The sequence below is a fragment of the Babylonia areolata genome, chromosome 8 (assembly GCF_041734735.1).
Source record: "Babylonia areolata isolate BAREFJ2019XMU chromosome 8, ASM4173473v1, whole genome shotgun sequence".
Taxonomy (NCBI): domain Eukaryota; kingdom Metazoa; phylum Mollusca; class Gastropoda; order Neogastropoda; family Buccinidae; genus Babylonia; species Babylonia areolata.
Window position 1 is genome coordinate 36,337,489 of NC_134883.1, and position 19,693 is coordinate 36,357,181.

Consider the following 19,693-nt stretch of genomic DNA (forward strand, 5'->3'; position numbering starts at 1 on the left):
GCTAATGATCTCTGCTTGCTTGTCTTTAATGACAAGTGGTAAGGGATCAGATCTGGTCTTCCTGAAATCTAAAATTAATTCTTTTGTTTTTGATACGTTGAGTTCTAAGTTGTTTTGATCACACCAGTTGACAAGTTCCAGTACTTCTTCCCTATATTTTGACTCATCACTGTTCGTAAGCAGCTCTTCTAGAGTAGTATCGTCAGCAAACTTGACCATGGTGTTACATTCATTTTGAGTTGCACAGTCATGTGTGAATAGTGAGTACAACAGCGAGGATAGAACACATCCCTGTGGGGTGCCTATGTTGAGAATGCATGTGGAGGGGTGAGGTCACCAACTTTAACAACTTGCGGTCTGCATCTTAGAAAATTTAGGATCCATACACAAATTGATTCAGGCAGCAAGAGGTCTTTGAGTTTAAAATATAGTTTTGATGGCACTATTGTGTTGAGTTGTAGTCAATGAAACAATGAAAAGGATCCTGGCATAGCTGTTAGGATTTTCGAGATGTCTGAGGATGTGGTAGAGACCTATGCTAATGGAATCTTCAACTGATCTGTTAGCTCTATAGGTGAACTGAAAGGGATCAAAAGATGGAGGAATGCAGGTTTTTAGGAATTGTAGAATCAAGTGTTCAGATGTTTTCATGACGACTGATGTTAAGGCTATGGGACGATAATCATTAATACTGCTTTTTTTTTTTTGCAACAGGAATGATTGTTGATTTTTTCAAGCAGTGTGGCAACACACAAGACTGAAGGGACATGTTAAATATGTCAGTGAAGACACTAAATAGTTGGACTGCACACTTCTTCAAAAAGCCTGGTGAGATGTCAGGGCCAGTGGCTTTTCTCATTTTCAGACGACTGAAGTGGCGTCTGACTTCATTCTCTTGGACAATGAAAGGTGGAGTGGGGGTGATTTTGGGTGCAGCCATGTCAGAAGTAGACAATGGTTTGTCGAATCTGGAGTAGAATGTGTTGAGTTTGTCTGGAAGAGTTCTGTCAGTGCTGTCGACTGTCTGGTGGGTCATTTTATTATCAGTGATGTTCTGCAGTTCGGTCCATACATTCCTAGAGTTGTTTGCAGACAGGTTTTCTTCTACTTTTTTTCCTATATATTGCCTTCTTAATGCATTTTTCAACACTTCTTTTTGCCTTATTGTGGACTATTCTATCATCAGTTTCGCAAAAAGCTCTCTCTTTTTCCTTTAGTTTTTCCTAACAGCCTGGTTACACCAAATATTAATTAGATATATGTATACATCCATGTATACACACACACACACACACACACACACATATACATATGTGCACTGAATATATATACAGTGTGTGTATATATATATATATATATATATATATATATATATATATATATATATATATATATAGCTCTATCAATGTTTTCCTGCAGTCTGCCAAGAATTGCAGTGGCACCGGACCAGAGTTGTATCATCTGCTGGCACCCTGAGCCAGAACACCCATACCACTGTACCCAGGTTGGTAGACTAATTTTAAGTTGGTTAGTTTGGGCTTTTAACCCCTCTTCCATCTGGCTGTCCTGTATATTTATCTATTCATTTCAAATCCTTCTCAGTTCCCACTCCCAGACCTTTCCTCCCCTTCCACCCTTAGCATAATTTTGTGTATGGGGGTATGTACTTATGTATGTTACACTTGTGTGTGTGAAAAATGACGTCTAAAATCCAGTTGAGTGCCAGAGAACTTTGTTATAAAAAAAAAAAAATAAAAAAAATTAAATTAAAATTATATTAAAAAAAACCTTGCCGGGGAATTTTGAGGATTCAGGGGTGATAGATTAAAAAAGATTCTTGCACAAAAGCTTTGGGAGATACATAAAGAAACGTTTTTGTGGAGGAAAATAAATGTAGATTCTGCATATGGGATTTTTTCTCAGTAAGTTTTGTACTTATACCTTTCCCCCCCTTGTAATAAAGTTTATATTTGTCAAGAAAAGAAAATCATGTTATCAAATTCCACATTAAGGTGATCAAAATCACAAAAATGTTTAATCAAAATCTCAGCAATACATAATCAGTTTCCATCAAAAACCAGTGAAGCAATACATGGTAGAATCTACTCCAAGGAATATACATAACACTGCCAACTGGCAATCACTTCACAGAAGCTGTATTATTCATCTATTGCAAGGGAATTTTAAATTTTGTATACCCCACTTCCCCAACACACACACGCATGCATGCACGCACGCACGCACATGTATCAGTACCCATAAAGAGTTATTTTGATTAATATTTTGAGAGAATATGGAGTGTCAATAACAGCATTTCACACACACACACAGTTTTGCTTAATTTTAACAACAAAACTGCATCTACTTAATTATTATCATGAAAATGAAGATCATCTGGCAAGAGTACAAACTCACACATGTATGCACAGAGAGCATGAGAAAGAGAGAGAGGGAGCGAGGGAGATAGAGACTAAGGCAGAGGGTAGGATGTATACAAATTACTTTTGAAACAAATTTCCATATAGAAACCAGTTTGGCGTAAAGTGAACAAATCTGCTATCAATATAAGCTATCGCATTGATATCCAGATAATTACTTCTGAAACTTGCTAAGAAAGCTCGCACATTTGGCAGTGAGTTATTTGTAGATATAAAACTTGGAAAGTTCCAGAATGAAGTCAAAATCTTTGTCTGTAATCACACCCTTTTTGTATCCAAATAGGACCAGCTCTTTGGATAGGACCAGAGAATTACAATGTTCACATTTCTCAGTTGATACCTTTGATACATCAGTCCAAAAAGTTTGTGTGATTTTACAATTCCAAAGCAATTTTTGTATGATTTCGACTTCTCTATTGCGAAAGGAACATAGTGGTTCTTCAATGATTCTGCAGTCATACAAAAATTTTCTTGTAGGCAACAACTGGTGTAAAATACGAGCCTGAAACCACTTGTTTCACATCATGGAATTTTAAACAATGTAAAAATATTTCTTTCCATTTCATACCATGAAAGTATTCATTCCACTTGACAACTGCTGATGGAAGTATGCCTTCTCCCGAGACCACCGCCCAGATCTTAGTTTCCATGATGCTATAATTTGGGGACAGTTCAATATGGTGTGTTTCTCTAAATTACTCAATAGCACATATGATACCTGAATATAAAGAAAGTTTGTTAGACTGAGGTTTGGAAAGTGGTCACTGAATTTGCAAAAGTAAAGAAGCGATTATTTTCCACATCAAACAACTGATTTATAAACAAAATTCCATTTGTACCCATTCTTTCACAAACACTACTCCTGTCTCTTATAATGTTGGCACTGTCATGAATGCATTCTGCTAAGAACTCAGAAGTGTTCTGAGGTCGACATTTCAAGTGTAACCTTTTCAGGTGTTTCAATACATCTAACCAAATAAAAATTATTACAGTGTTTCATACAAACATGTACATAATCCTCACCAAGCTTTGGCTAGTTTTCAAACTCTGGATACATTTCAAATAGAAAAGTCTGCAGGTCCCCACCTCTCTTAATTCTCTGTATCCAAGAAATCTTTAGTGATGAAATATATGCCTGTATATCAATCATTTGTAAACCTCCCTCCACGTAAAGCTTACAGACAACAGTTGTTGTTGTTGTTGTTTTTTATCCTGGCATTAACATGCCATAAAAAATCAAACAAAATATTTTGCAGTTCCTTATTAACATTTGTAGGTGGATCTGTCAGATTCAGAAACAGGTATGTAAACTTTGACAGTACCAAGGTTTTTGATACTATTATTTTACCAAGAGGGGCCAACTGACATTTGTTCCATTTGGGCAATAATCTGCAAACCATTTGTAGTTTCCCATCAAAATTTACATCCAGAATTCTTCTGACATCAATGCAAAACAAATTTCCAAGATTCATAAAAATTCCAAGATTCCAGCAAAATTTTTTATCGTACATCAGAATTTTTCATACTTCCAGTCCACACCACATTGGTTTTTTCAATTTTAATTTTTAGGCCTGATATTTCTGCAAAAAGTTTTAGTACTTCAACACACTCAATTAAAGACTCTTCACTGCCGTCAAGGCATAGACTTGTCATCAGCAAACTGGGGAAGAAGGACCTCTTGTGCTCTCACTTTTAGTTTTATTCCCTTCATTTTACGGTTTTGCCTAATAAAGGCAGACAACACCTCTGCACAAATTACAAGTAAGTACAGATGTGGAGAGCATGGGTCTCCCCGTCGCACCACTCTTTTTATATTGAACCGTCTAGAATACTGACCATTCACAGAGACACAGAAGTAACATTATCAAAAAAAGTGGAAACCCACTTAATTATATCCAGGCCAAAGTTGAAAAACTTAGTGCTTTATGCAAAAAGGACCAGGAGACAATGTTGAACACCTTCTCACACTGTCAGTCTACCATAAGAAGCATCCCAGGAATATTTTCTTCTTCTGTATATTGTAATACATCGTATATTCTTCTGATATTTTCACCAATATAACGTCCCTTCATTAAACCTCTTTGATCTTCATTAATTGATTGAAGATGACTGTTCAGGTATTTAAAGTCAATATAATGATTTTTGTGCAACAAAAAAATCTGTTTCTACCTCCACCTAATAACATCCATAAAGTTATGAGTTATGGGCCTCCAACTGCCACACCCACTCAACACCCTCTGGCTGGCTTACATCACTCCTCTCCCTCTCCTCCCCCTCTCCCAACGCTCACTGCACGCATTCTGTCAGTCATAGCCACTTGTTCAAAAATGCTGTCTGACTGGATAGAAGGATGGAATTACAATCAAATGGGTTGTCAGTTTCATCACTGTTGTTGTCATTCACCTGCATGTTCAAACCAGTCATCAGACAAGAGAGATCCTTCTCCATCGCTATAGCTATCCATAATCATAAGCACAGCTTTCAAAATCATGTAAATCCACTGACTGGGACCACTGACAAAGTTTTCAGTGCTTTATTTTGCATATGATGCAACCCCCTTTCCACATGCGTTCCACATGGTCCAGTTTGATACAGACACATCAAAGTAACTGTTCAGAATCTGTTCATGTGAATTGAACCAAATTCCAATGAAGGAAAAATTGGAACTTATGCAGGACGTCAGTGGAAGTCTTTTTGGCATTATGGCAACACTTTTTATAGAACGTCAGCTGATGTCCTATAGGCTCTCAAGTGGTTAAGTATATCACTAGCCATATAAAATAAAGGAAAAGCGTTACTCTCAGTCTCTTCCTTTTCTCTCTCTGTCTGAGTCTGAGTCTCCCCGTCTTTCACTGTATTTGACCAACATGAAAAATAGACCAGCAGATCAAGGCAGACAAGCAGTACTTCAGATTAAACTGGAGAACAATTTTAGAGGCAGTGACTCCAGGAAGTACTGGAAAGGCATAGAGACAATCACAGGGTACAAGATGAATAAATCACAGCTTTTTTTTTACAAGATGGACACACATGCACAGATTCGGGAGACCATTCAACAGGGCGATTGGGCTACCTCTGTTGATCTGAAAGATGCTTATTTTCATATCCTCATCCATCCGGCATCCCATCGGTACCTGAGGTTCATGTGGAGGGACAAGGTGTTCCAGTTCTCGGCCCTCCCATTTGGCCTGTCCCTTGCCCCTTTCCTGTTTACCATGGTGGTGAGGGAATTGGTGTCCATCGTCCGGTCAGAATCCATTTGTCTCTGTGTGTACCTGGGCGACTGGCTTATCCTGGCCCAGTCGCAGGCCCTGTGCCAGAGTCATACGGCCAGACTTCTAGACCTTTGCTCCCAACTGAGCTTCCTCACGAACCAGGAGAAATGCGATCTGTCCCCAAGTCAGTCCTTCGACTTCTTAGGGATGAGATTCAACACGCGGTCCATGATAGTCTCTCTGACGCCAGATCGCTGGGACCATCTGGCAAGCCTCCTCAGCCACTTGCGCCGTTCCTCCCAAGCAAGAGCGCGGACACTTTCTTCCCTCCTGGGCATGATGGAGTCCTTGGCACTTCTCATTCCCCTGGGCAGGGTTCTCAAGCGCCCTCTTCAGAGGGCACTGAGGTTACGGTGGTCCCAGAGCACTCAGCCATGGGATACCCAGATATGTCTGGGCGAGCGGTTCCTCGAGGTGACATCAGAGTGGTTAACCACCCGTCTTCGGACACAGGGGGTGCCCATAGCCCCACCTGCTCTTCAGGTGGCACTCTTCACAGACGCCTCCTCCCTGGGCTGGGGAGCCCACATGGACTCACTCCATGCAGCAGAGACTTGGTCCCCGGAGGAGCACCTATGCCACATCAGTGTTTTGGAACTGGAGGCAGTTCGCAGGGCTCTCCTGCACTTCATGGGGGAGGCCACTGGCAAGACCATCCGCTTGTTCACGGACAATGCGACGGTCGCATGTTGCGTGAACCAAGGGGGTGAGCGCACTCAGCAGACATCTCCCTGCGGACCGAGGCTGTCCTCTGTTGGTGCAACAGCAAGGGCATTGCACTTTCAGCGAGACATATAGCAGGAAAAGCCAACATCTTGGCAGATGCTCTCAGCAGGTCCAAGAGTGTCATCCACACAGAGTGGACCCTGGACAAGGACACCCTTCAGGGGGTGTGGTTTCGGCCGATGGTGGACCTTTTTGCCACAAAGTTCAACAAGAGACTTCCCACTTATGTCTCTCTGGTTGCCGACCCAGAAGCATGGGCAGTGGATGCTCTCTCTCTAGACTGGAGCACTCTGATTGCCTACGCGTTTCCTCCCTTTCCAATTCTGTCCAAAGTGATACGGAAAGCCAGATTGGAACGCCTGCAGCTGATCCTCATTGTGCCGAAATGGCCAGCCCAGCCCTGGTTTCCGGACCTTCAGTCTCTGACACATGTTCCACCCCTGGAACTCGAAACCAAACCTCATCTGCTGAGGCAGCCTTGTTCAGGCATTCCTTATTCCAATCCTCAACTGCTCCACCTGCACGCATGGCTGCTGTGCGGTCAGAACTGTCAGTATCACCATTGAAGTCTTCGACCCCTCGATCGGCCTCTGTTTCGGCTGCGCTGACCCAGGGGGGTGCCTCCTCTGACCTCCTCTCCATAGTCACTAAAGCAAGGAGGGAGGTAACGGAGACTTTGTATGACTTTAGCTGGAAGAAATGGTTGAGGTGGTGTACAGCTCAGGACATTCCCCCTACTAACCCTACAAGCATGCAGCTGGCCAACTTTCTGGCTCACTGCTCCTCGGTTCTCAACCTGTCTGCTAGTTCTGTGCGAGGGTACAGGTCTGCCAACTGTACCACAATCAAACAGCTAGGTGGCCCCACCTTTGAAGCAGATTTCCTGCTCAGAGAGGTGGCTAGGGGCGCCTCTCTGAAGGAAGCTAGAAACCCCAGAAGAGTGCCCCTCTGGGACTTGTTCCTGGTGCTGGATTTCATTCAAAAGCAGCCCTTCGAGCCATTGGGGACTATTCCTTTCGACTTGCTCACCCTCAAGACCACTTTCCTTCTGTTGCTGGCCACAGGCCATTGTAGAAGGGAGATTCATGGTCTTAGTGGAATGCCACAAGATCTGGCCTTCCACAGAGATGGTTCCATCACTCTTCGTTTCCTTCCAGAGTTTCTGGCTAAGAACCAAGACCCCGAGGTCCCTTCCCCCTCTCTGAGGGTCAGACCTTTGTCTGATATTCTTGCCCAAGATGATGAGGATAGGCATCTCTGCCCTGTTCGGTGTCTCAGATACTATTGGGATAGGTCTCGCCATAGGCGTTCTTCTCAGAGGCATCTTCTCATCTCCCTCAATGAGAATTACAAGAAAGACATTGCTGCAGGCACCATTTCCTGCTGGGTTTCCCAAGTCATTCGTAGAGCCTACTCTCATGCTCACAGGGATATCAGCTGTCTTAATCCCAGAGCACACGAAGTGCGGGCCATAGCTACTTCGGCTGCTTTCCAGCACACAGTGCCACTGCAGCATGTCTTGGAGGCAGCCTTCTGGCGGTCTGAGAATCCCTTCATCAACTTCTACCTCAGGGATTTCCATATGACCAGGGCTGACGGTTCCAAGGGGATTTCCTTTGTCGCGGCTAACACTGCCGTCTCGGTTACAAGGGCTCCCCATATGAACCAGTAGGCGTTGCTCTCCTCCATTTGCTTTAAATTCTGCATCAGTTTTACATGGTACAGTATATGACACCAAAAGGAGGAGTTTGTATTATACTCCATGTTTGGTGATACATACACTTACCATGTCAAACTCGAATGCCCGCCCGTCCATCCCCGCGTCTCCGCCGTGGTATTTTTTTCAATGGCCACGGAATGATTCAGTGCTTATAGCTTTTAGAGGCGTTTGATTGGCTAAGAGCGGACCGGGCAAGATGGCTCGTCTTTTCACTGTTAGCTGCGCAAAATTTGGCCAATATTCATATTCGAAGATAACCATGGCGTCAAATATCAGATGGAAGATCAGTGGCTGTGGGTCCGGAAGTGAATGATGAAGCCAATCTGGGCCCTGAAGGCTTGCCCACATGTGGGACACAAGTGAGTGGATTCTGTTGTGGCAGTGGATGCTGCTTAGGCCTTGCACATAGCACGCTTATGTCGCACCTTGGTGATGCGCCTGGCTTCAGTTGCACGGGCTCCTGTGGTGATCTTGCTGTGCCAAGCTGGATGGTCCAGGGAAAGTGTCTCCCACATGTTGATGTTGACGCCCAGGTCTTTGAAGGACACTTAGAGACAGTTTTTGTAGCGTTTTTTCTGCCCTCCAACTGACGGCTTTCCTTGACACAGTTCTCCGTACAGCAGCTGCTTAGGCAGTTGACTGTCTGGCATTCTGACCACATGTCCTGCCCACCTGGCTTGGGCTTTCTGCATGAGGGTGTAGATGCTGCAGAAGCCAGCTCGTTCCAGGACTTCCGTGTCGGGGACTTTGTCCTGCCATTTGATGTGGAGGAATCTGCGGAGACAGCTCAGGTGGAAGCGATTGAGCTGTTTGGCGTTTCTGCTGTAGACAGTCCAGGTCTCACTGGTGTAAAGGAGGGTGGTAAGGACCACTGCACTGTCAACCTTCATTTGGTGGTTGGGCTGAGTCCTCTCCACTCCCGACGTTCTCACAGAGTCTCCCAAAGGCGGCGCTGGCTTTTGTGATCCTGTTGTTGACCTCAACGTCTATGTTGACTGTGTGAGAGAGAGCATGCTGCCCAGGTAGGTGAAGTTGTCAACTGCCTGAAGGTTCTGCCCCTTCACTGTGATGCACAGCTCCTGGTATGACTTTCCTGGGCCAGGCTGGTACATGACAGATTTAACTTCAGTCTTTTTTGTGCTGATGGTGAGACGGAAGTTGTCGCAGGCTTGTGAGAAGCAGTCCATTTCACAATGCATCTTAATGGTTTTGAGTGCAATTTCCAGTGTATGTGCACCTGCTCCTTTGCCACTCCCCCATCGCCACAGGACTTGAGGTGTTGCTTGGTGTAATTTGAAGGAATGACTTGAGCTTGACGGATTAAAGTGAGGAAGAGTTGTGCAGGTTGTTAGCCCCACTCTCTCGTCCAAGCCTGTCTGGACCCAGTGACAGGACATAGTCTTTAGTTTAGTGTTTTCCAACAATGACATTATAGTCACTGTTGCGGTCATGTGGTCAGTGATGAAAAAGTTATTTGACATTTTCCTCTTCAGAAATAAAATGATCAGACATGTTTAACCCTTTATCAGTTAATATCCAACACCCTGTATGTGTGATTGGGGGTGGGTATGTGTGTGTGTGTGTACATGTGCAGTTTGCATCTGCATGTAGATCTATGTTCAGTCATTTTTGTTTTTTAATCTGTTAAGATAAATTCATGTAAGTTTGTGTAAACAAAGTGAGTCTATGTAATAAGCCAGTCTTTGGTTGTCAATACCAAATTTGGAATAAACATAGTAAAAAAAAAAAAAATGTTTTACATTCATACCAATGATAGGTTGTAAGCCATCTGGATTTAGCCATATTTCCAGATGATGAATGGTTTACTTCGTTGAGGCTTCAGATCCAGACAATTAGAATTGGGCTCTTCCCAATTGCCTGAATGTTTGTTTGGGTTTGAAGATGGCATGACTTTGTTTTTGGTTGTTGTTTTTTTGTTTGTTTTTGGGTTGTTTTTTTGTTTGTTTGGTTGGTTTTTTTGTTTGTTTGGTTTTTTGTTGTTGTTGCAATTGTTGAATTAAAAGAAAACAAATACAAATTCTGGACAGAACAAATAGAATGACACTGACTTCACCATTGATGTATTTACTGTATTTTAATATTTTTTAGTGGATATTAAATTGACTACTGACTAGAATGAACATTTTGTTGAAAATAGAATTGATGACACTTCTCAGTTTCCGTAGTGTATTCTAATTTTTTTAAAGTGGTTATTGTTTTCCTATCATGCTTTGATGTTTGAAAGTATGCATGTACAGATGGTTGTGTGATGTGTCTGGATACAGATCTTACCGTCTTCAAATCTTTACAGTTAGTTGCTATTGATGAGGTTGAGAAATGAGTGTGTGTGTGTGTGGCTATGTATGTGAGTCTGTGTGTATACAAATATGTGCACAGTGTGGGTGTGTGTGGGTGTGGGTGTTTGATATGTAGACTTGATTTGTTCTGGACTATAACTGATCACAGTGTGTGTCATATATTGATTTTTTTTTAAACATGATCAGTGTGTTCCAATGTCCTGATCAGTAATGACACCACTGACCCATGACTGGGAATGAAATATGTTGCAGCCTGTGCCCAGAATGGAAGAAAGTGCTGAGGTGAGGACTGGCTTATTTGTTAACCGACTGTATTAGCAGTTTGTTTTAGATGCCCGCATTTACTGATTGCTTGCTTGTCTTTTCTTTTTTTTCTTTCTTTTTTTTTTTTTTTTTTTTTAGTTCTGTTTATGTACAGTATAGTTATCATTGTATTGTAGCCTTGTATTTCATCCACCTTCTTGCTGAACCAGTTGTCCTGTGTCTCGCAAAGTTTCTTCTGCACTTTTCTTTTTCATTAGCAAAGGCATCATCCTTGGCTTGTGATGTGGAGTGGTTATGACGCGCTTTGAACAGTTGATTTTTCTCTGATATCAGTGCCTCTATTTCTTTATCATTCACATCGAACCAGTCTTGGTTTTTTCAGGTTGCTGGTCCAAGATGTTAAAGGGCAGTAGTGTAGACAGCATCTCTGAAGGCCATCCATTGTTCCTCAGTGCTGGTCCTGTGGTGTGCCTGGCAGTCTGTCTTCAAGGTTGTCAGCAAGTTATTCTGCAACCTTGCCACATTTCAGCTTTGAGACATTCAGCCTCTTTGCAGTCTTCTGACATGGTCTATAAGATGCCAGTGCTTTGAGCAGGGGTGCATCCGTGACATCTGCTTACGGGTTGGTAGGCAGAACAGGGTGTTGGTGATGACAAGGTCATGTGTTGCACATGTCTTTAGGAGCAGAAGGCTGTTGCTGTTTTATTTGCCAGTGACGTGTCTTCCAATGATCCCTTCCCAGGTTTGGTAGTCTGTCCCTACTCAGGCATAAGTCCCCGAGAACACTGATCTTCTCTGACTGTGGGACTGCTGAAATCAGGGCATCAAGTTCTTCGTAGAACTTGTCCTTTATGTCATCTGGGTTGGTCATGGTGGGAGCGTAGGCACTAATCAGCGTTGCATTATTCTTCTTTGAGAGTGGGAGCTGAAGTGTCACCAGGCAGTCATTGATACCCTCTGGAAGCTTGGTGAGTTTACAGGCAAGGTGAGATTTGATGGCAAATCCCACGCCTTTTTTGTTGTTCAGTGCTGCTGTGACCACTCCAGAAGTACGTGTATCCACCACCACATTTTGTGAGCTGAGAGCTGCTTTGTCCACATTGTCGGGAACTAGTGTTTTGGCAACCAGTGCTGTTCTTCTCTCTGGTCTGTCTGCCTTGATGTTCTCACGTCCTTTTCAGCAGAGTTCTCACGTTCCATATGCTGAGGTTGAGCACCATCACTTTTTTCTTCATTTTTGTTGGCCGACCGCTGTGTGGGATCCCCACCAGCCATGGTAAACTGGCCAAGGAGAAGTGTAGCAGGCTATGTTTGAGGCACCTTTTCTAGCCCCTTCCTTCAAGGAAGTGTGCAGAGCAATCCTAAAGAGGGCTGCTCAGACACCCAAGGGACTGCCGAACTCCACTGTTTCTGCGACAACTTCGGTCTCGCCATCAGCATAAAAAATATCGAAGTTATGTACCAGCCTGCCCCAGGAAAGTCATACCAGAAACTGCATATCACAGTGAAGGGGCCGAATCTTCAGGCAGTTGACAACTTCACCTACCTGGGCAGCATGCTCTCTCTCACACACTCAACATAGATGCTGAGGTCAACAACAGGATCGCCAAAGCCAGCGCTGCCTTTGGGAGACTCCGTGAAAACATTTGAGAGTGGAGAAGACTCATCGCCACAACCAAGCTGAAGGTCAACAGTGCAGTGGTCCTTATGACCTTCATGTACACCAGTGATACCTGGACTGTCTACAGCAGAAACGCCAAACAGCTCAATCGCTTCCACCTGAGCTGTCTCCACAGATTCCTCCACATCAGGTGGCAGGACAAAGTCCCCAACACTGAAGTCCTGGAACAAGCTGGCTTCTGTATCTACACCCTCCTGCAGAAAGCCCAAGCCAGGTGGGCAGGACATGTGGTCAGAATGCCAGACAGTCAACTGCCTAAGCAGCTGCTGTTCAGAGAACTGTGTCAGGGCAAGCGTTCAGTTGGAGGGCAGAAGAAACACTACAAAGACTGCCTCAAAGTGTCCTTCAAAGACCTGGGTGTGAACATCAACACGTGGGAGACGCTTGCTCTGGACCATCCAGCTTGGCACATCAAGATCACCACAGGAGCCCATGCATCACTGAGGTGCAATGAAAGCATGCTGTGCACAAGTCCGAGCAGCATCCACTGTCTCGACTGCACCCATTCACTTGTGTCCCACATGTGGGCGAGACTTCAGGGCCGGGATTGACTTCGCCATTTACCTTCAGACCCACAGCCACCAATCTTCCATCTGATATTTGAAGCCATGGTCATCTTTGAATCTGAAGGATGAACATCATAGGTATCATTGTATGGATCAGTGTTCCCAGGTCTGTATACCATTGCTCCATGTTCCTGTTTATTTTATTTGCATATTATATATATATATATATATTATATATGTACATATATTTATAGAGAGTGAGAGAGAAATATCTTATATACCTGTCTATTTATCTATCTATATATACATATATGTCTTTGCATATATGCAAAGATATATACATATATATATGTATATGTATATATAAGGGATTTTCATTATGTTCTGAGATGTGACATGATTTATGAAGTGAGAAAAGAAATGATTAAATCTTGATAATCGTCACTTTCATCATAGCATTGACATGTATTTTCAAGAACATTGGGCTTTTGAATTTTTAACAGTAAGGCAATATGTACGGCCAAGGTGATTGCTCTTTTCAAACCAGCATTGAACTGGGCTGACATGATTTTCTTGCAATGATTCTGTATGATTTTTGAAAAGGTGTGTCTCCAGAAGAATGCCTTTTGAGTTGTCTGTATGTTTATGGAGACAGCCTCCTTCTAGGGCCTCGGTTTTAAGGTGGCACAAAGAATTTCAGCTCAGAAAACTGGCGCTTGCAGATAACAACCATACCAGCTGTCCAGTAACCACAGTTATCAAGGACATTATGATTATAGTGAAGGCATTGATCAAGGGCAGTGCCAGAATCACATACCAGGTGATACAGCTGGAACTGAGCATTTCATTGGGAAGCCTAAATACAGTTCTGCATGAACAGCTTGACATCAGCAAACGTTGTATCTGTTCCGTGAATGATGCTGAAATTATGTTTGGGAATTCCTGACTGGTGACAAAATATGGTCTTTAAATATGTCTCGGAAATCATCTTAGCATTTTCTTTCACACTTTCTGTCATGGAATTACAGGTAGCTCTCATCCCACTGTCTGTCTGAGTAAGGACTTGAGTCTCAGCATCTTTCACTAATTTTGTTAATTTCTAGTCAGTTGCATGTCCCCTAGTAATAATTATTCATGCTATTTGTGTACATTTTTTGTGTTTTATATCTTATGATACGTTGTTTGTGTGTTAGCCTAAAATTTCTGGTTGTCGTTTACTTTGGTTCCACTTGTTGCTGTATCTGTGTAATATGTACACTGTTGTACGAGTCATATTTTGGTATGCATGTTATTGCTGTTGAATGGGAAGGTTGTATGTTACTTTGATTATACTTAATGCTGTCTTCCTATAGCTGTGGATGTTCAGGGTACTGTACAGTTCTACAGTTCTTTGTTTGTTTTGATATCTTGGTTTAGTGGCATTGATGGGAGCATTTGTGGTATGTTAAGGAGTATGTTACAATGGCTAGTTTCCTCATCTGAATATTATTAACATGTTGACTTGGGCTTTTTTAAAATTGAGAACAAATTTAATATGCAAACTTCCATTCTGTTTTGAAGGTGGTTTTTTGTTGGTTTGTTTGTTTGTTTTTTGTTGTTATTGTTTTAAAATTGTCAGTGGTTATTTTAAAGTTATTTTGCAGCCTTCAGAGAACCTTTATGACCAGGCTTGCAATGACTTGATCTGATCCAACCTGTGCGTTCACATTTTCCTGCTTGTAGTCAGTCTTTAGTCCTGTACGTGTGCTTGTGCACCCCTGTTTTATCTGTTTACATGAAGTCTGCTTTTGTTTTAGCCCTGCATGTGTACCTGTGTGTTCATATTTACCTTTGTGTTGGTAATGATGGAACATGGTGAGTCACCTCTGAAGAAGAACCTGTGCATGAAGTGTGCTTTTGTAAAAATTAGCCCTGTGTGCTCATGTTTACCTGTGTGTTGGTGATGATGTGAGCAGGGTGACTCACCCCTGAAGGTGAATCTTTACATGGTCTGCTTTGTTTTAGCCCTTTGTGTATATCTGTGTTCAGGTAGCCCTGGGTGTGTACCTGTGTGATTACCAGTGTTGTTGGTGATGACCTGTGTGTGCACTTGTGTTAACCTGTATGTTGTTGGTGATGATGTGTATCTGTGTGCTCCCGTTTACCTGTCATGTTCCAGGTTGTCACCCTGGACACCCTTTTTCATTTCCAGAGGAAAATCAGTTTTTAACTTGATTTGAATCTTATATCGTTTGAGACATACATTGGTGATCTGATCTTTTTATGCTGTGTTCAGTATTTTTAATTTGACTTGAATTTTTACATGGAATGAGTGAGACATGAGTGAACTGGTTATTTTAACATCATTTTAATCAGCCTTTTAACATTATTTTGTTTTCTCTTTGACTGGTTTTAAGAACTGATGGGTGATCAGCCTTGAGATGGCCCTTTTATGGTTGGCTTAGCGGTAAGCAATATGATTGGATGTGATCTGTTTACCTGTGTGTTGGTGATGATGTGTACCTTTGCTTGAACTGATGAAGTCTGCTTTTGCAGCAATTAGCCCTGTGTTCCTGTGTGCTCGTTTTTATCTGTGTGTTTGTGATGACGTCAACAGGGTGACTCCCCCCTGAAGGTAAACCTGTGCCTGGAGGAGAAGCTGAGGCTGCGGCCTGACGGCCCCACAGACCACGAGCTGTGCAACATGTTCTTCACCACCAAGCATCAGTGGAGACCCATGTGAGTCGTAGTATAAGTGGAGTGGTGGCCTAATGGTAACAGGGCCACTTAGGAAGCAAGAAAATCTAAACTGGACGATACAGAACAAACACATAGTTGCCTTGATGAAGAACAATGAGGCTAGGAGAGCAAAGGACCAAACAACATTTTTAGTTGAAAATCCATTGAGGCAACCATATATTTAGGATTAAAAGGCTATGCCAGTCTTGAATAAAAAAAAAGATTTTTTTAAAGCCATATTTGTTTGCACATTTCTTCTGCCATTGCTGTTGTGTGCACATATCAAATGAGGACAAGCTCTCAGTAGACATGAGGAAATGTCTGGGTTTGTTCCAGTGTACCTTTTATTTAACTGTGTGCTAGCTTAGTTGGTGGCATAAGCAGCAATGACCTGAAGTTGTGTACCTTGTAAATGGAGAGAGTTAATGCTTGTTATTGTTCTCTGAATCAGAGTTGCATGCATGTGGATGGCTGGTGTGAAAGTGCTTTGATTTGTATCTGCACAAGATTCAGCACTACATAAATACTTTTAGTAGTAGCAGTAGTATTGTAATGCATTACTTTTTGTCTCAGATTTTTTATGTGTGAAATTTGGGCTTATCTCACTGGAGAGATCATGTCACAGCAATGCTCCACCACCTTTTGTTTTGTTTTCTTTCGTTTTTTTCTGTCTGCAAGTGTATTTGTTTTACTATAGAAGTGGATAATATAAAATGTTTAATGTAAGTAAACAATTTGCACTTAAATGAAAATGAGGTGCTTTACAAATCATCCTTGCATAATATTTTATATAGAATTTGTGACGTATGTGTGATTCTCATATGACCAGACATTCCATGGCTAATATGTCCTGCTTTTTATACTGTTTGTGGAGTTTTTCTGGTCGTAATGGGCATGTGTAGTGAACATTTTTTTCTTTTTGCTTATTTTTTGTTATCTATTTTTTTAATTACATTTTATGTTCCAGGACGCAAAAGAAATACAGAAAACCCCAACGGCCACTAGATCGGGAAGGATTATAATGTGCAACTGTATTCCACCTGTCTGAAATATCTACTGTTTACAAGATACCCACTTTACAATTAAAATTGAAAGTTAGAGTAGGTAGGCCTAATTGCGAACAACATGTAATGGTTCATGTACTGCCCCACTTCAAAGCGTTCCCACAACACACATTTCACAATTAAAAGTTAACCTCATTCTGATACCATAATGAATACTCATTTCCAAGACCCAGTCAAACATGAGCTATTTCTGGCTATTTCAGCACTCTGTCCTCTCTTCACGCACCACTGCTGACCAAGTTCACAAGCATACTCTCAAAAACCTAAAATCAAGGGAAACAAGTACTAGGACTTGGACTTTTGACACAGTAGAAAACAGCTGATTTGACTGGGTATGTTGAATGACTTGTGCATAACCAGTCCTGGGAGAATTTAAGAAAGCATGTTGTTGACAGATCAAAATGTCACTTTTGACAGGAATCTCCAAAATAGTGTCGTTTGCAATTTGACTGTAGTATAGTTTGAGGTGATTCTATCTGTGAACAATGTTGCACAGAAACTGAGTGCTCTCAAAAGAGTGTGTTTGTGTGTGGTGTGGGGTGTGTGTGTTTAAATGTGTGTGTGTGTGCATGTGCGATCAAAACCAATAATACAACAGTCTGGTGTGATGTTCCAATAATATGTTATGCTAATGAGTTCAAGACCTGCTTCTGTTTTAATTGTCCACATGTACCCAGACACATCATCAGCAATTAGTCTTGCCCATTTGCATTTACCCTCACTCACCCCTGCTATTTCAGCCTTTGAAAAAAAGTTGAAAAGAACATGAACTTTTCCTGGTGCAACCAATCGGAGAAAGCCTTCAAAAACAGAAGAGCTACATTTGATCGTACATGTTATCTGCACAGTACACATGTTGAGCTGATCATTTCAACTGGATCTTTCGCAGTTAGGCCAACCTACCCTATTTAACATCAGAATGGGGGTATATATGCTGTTTTGCTTCATATAACTCCAATACAAGAGGAGTAGCAGTGTTAATTAATAACTTTGAATTTGAACTCAATGAAAATTTGAACTTAAACAGAATCTGATACTATGGTAACTATTTAATATCTTTGAAAGGTATGGGGAAAAAACTATTTATTAGTAAATGTTTATGGTCTGAACAGAGATAACTGAGGTTTCTATAAATCATTAAATAAAAAATGATTAACAGAAAGTACCATGATCATATTCATATGTTAGTGTGTGATTGGAACTTAATTTTTGATCCCTATTAAATTGTACTATGACATTTATAACAATACAAATATCCCAAAAGCAAAAGAAAAATTAGAAAATATGATAACAGAATTAAACTTGAAAGACCAGTGGAGAAAAAATAATCCTCAAGTTAAATGTTACACCTTGTGAAGAAGCTCACCATTAACCCTTTCACTGCCAGAAAAATAAGATTTTAGCGAAATCTATTTGCCCGGGTTTTTTCACAAAAAACGGGTATAAATTTTCAAAAAAATTTGTGCTCTTTGTTATTGGAGAAAGACCCATAAAAGTATATATTTTCTGAAAGGTAAATGAATAAACTAATAAAGAATACAAAACACATGCTGTTTTCCCATTTTATATATTTTTAGTGGCATGCTGTCGTTTTGAAATCAGTGTTTTGTTTTTTGTCATATTTTCAACTTGTTCATTACAAACATTAGTCCGGTAATTTGCACTAAAATATCATATTTTCTGGACAAATGGATAACTGCAAACACAAAATCATACTAGAACAACCACAATAATTTTTTTAAGAGATAGATACACAATGCATTGTGACTTCTCCAAGTGATAATATGGATGTGAGGCCACGCCCCCTCCTCTTCACCCCTCTCACATGGTCACTTTGTCTGGTTCTCATCAGACTGCGTTGGCTGAGTGCCAAGAATATCGCTCACACCGCCAGTCTCCTGCAGACTTCACTTTGCTGATTTGATGAGGTACCCCTCCCCTCTCTCATGAGTCTCCTACCAGTGCTGAGGTAAGGGGGGGGGGAGAAGGAGGGGTATGAAACCACTGTCAATGACTGTGGCAATTTTGGCACTGAGCCAAGACACTGACCACTAGCTCCAGCTCCAACTTGACTGCTTGAAAGTGATATAACCAGTCACAGACCCACCCCCTCCTTCCTCCAGCCATTCCCCTTCCCCCTTTCTTTCCTCAACTAACACACATGCATGTCAGTGGAACAGAGACTACAGCTGAAGAGACCAGGTGGTAAGTTATATTGGTACAGTGCAAACTTGTGTGCTAATAACATTTTCCTTGAAAACACACACACATGCACACATACAGAGAGTTGTGTTGTGAACATACAGAGAGTTGTATTTAAAGCAGTGCACATACATGAACTTTAACTTTTTCCTTCTATGTCCAGCTCGATCCCTATTCTCAATCTCTTTGTCTGTCTGTCTGTCTGTCTCTCTTTCTCACATACACACAGAGAGTTGCATTGAAACCACACACACACACACACACACACACACACACACACACACACGTGAGACACAATTTTGAAAATCATGTCTCCAAGGCTGACTTTACAGGTTTGGAAGCAAAAACACTTCAGTTTAGGAAGAATTTGTCTTCTGTGGGTTGGAATACCTCAGCAGCATTGGTGGCCCGCAAGTGCAGATTTCATGGTTTGAAATTGAGAAAAACCTTCAGCTTCAGGAGGCTTCGCCCCTAGAACCCCACCAGGGGCATTGCCCCATGGATCCCCACTGGGGGCCTTCTGCGGCCCCGAGGCCCCCTCCTTTCAGACAATCACAATTTCCCAATCTCATGCCTGTGTTTACTGTATTGCACATTTTTTGACAAGCAACAAAAGTTTCCTCACACAAAACTAATTCAATAGGAAATATGGAATGAAAGTACATTTTATAGCTGCAAAACATTCATCAAAATACATACAACAGATGAAGCTGTGCATTTCAAACAGCTGTACACAAGATACCCCCAGTATGTTGAAAATGATATTTTTGGTAGCTAAAGG

At 41.8% G+C, this 19,693-nt stretch overlaps 1 protein-coding gene across 1 annotated transcript in view; it reads left to right on the forward strand.

Annotated features, from left to right (window-relative positions):
* The window catches only part of LOC143284769 (large ribosomal subunit protein mL42-like), a 43,733-nt gene extending 25,475 nt beyond the window's left edge, over positions 1–18,258 (forward strand). Inside the window, exons 3-6 of the mRNA XM_076591739.1 lie at positions 1,420–1,504; positions 10,730–10,759; positions 15,525–15,646; positions 16,614–18,258. Of these exons, the coding sequence (XP_076447854.1) occupies positions 1,420–1,504; positions 10,730–10,759; positions 15,525–15,646; positions 16,614–16,668 (292 nt within the window). The 3' untranslated portion in view covers positions 16,669–18,258. The remainder of the gene's footprint in view (positions 1–1,419; positions 1,505–10,729; positions 10,760–15,524; positions 15,647–16,613) is intronic.
* The last annotated feature ends 1,435 nt before the right edge of the window (positions 18,259–19,693 follow it).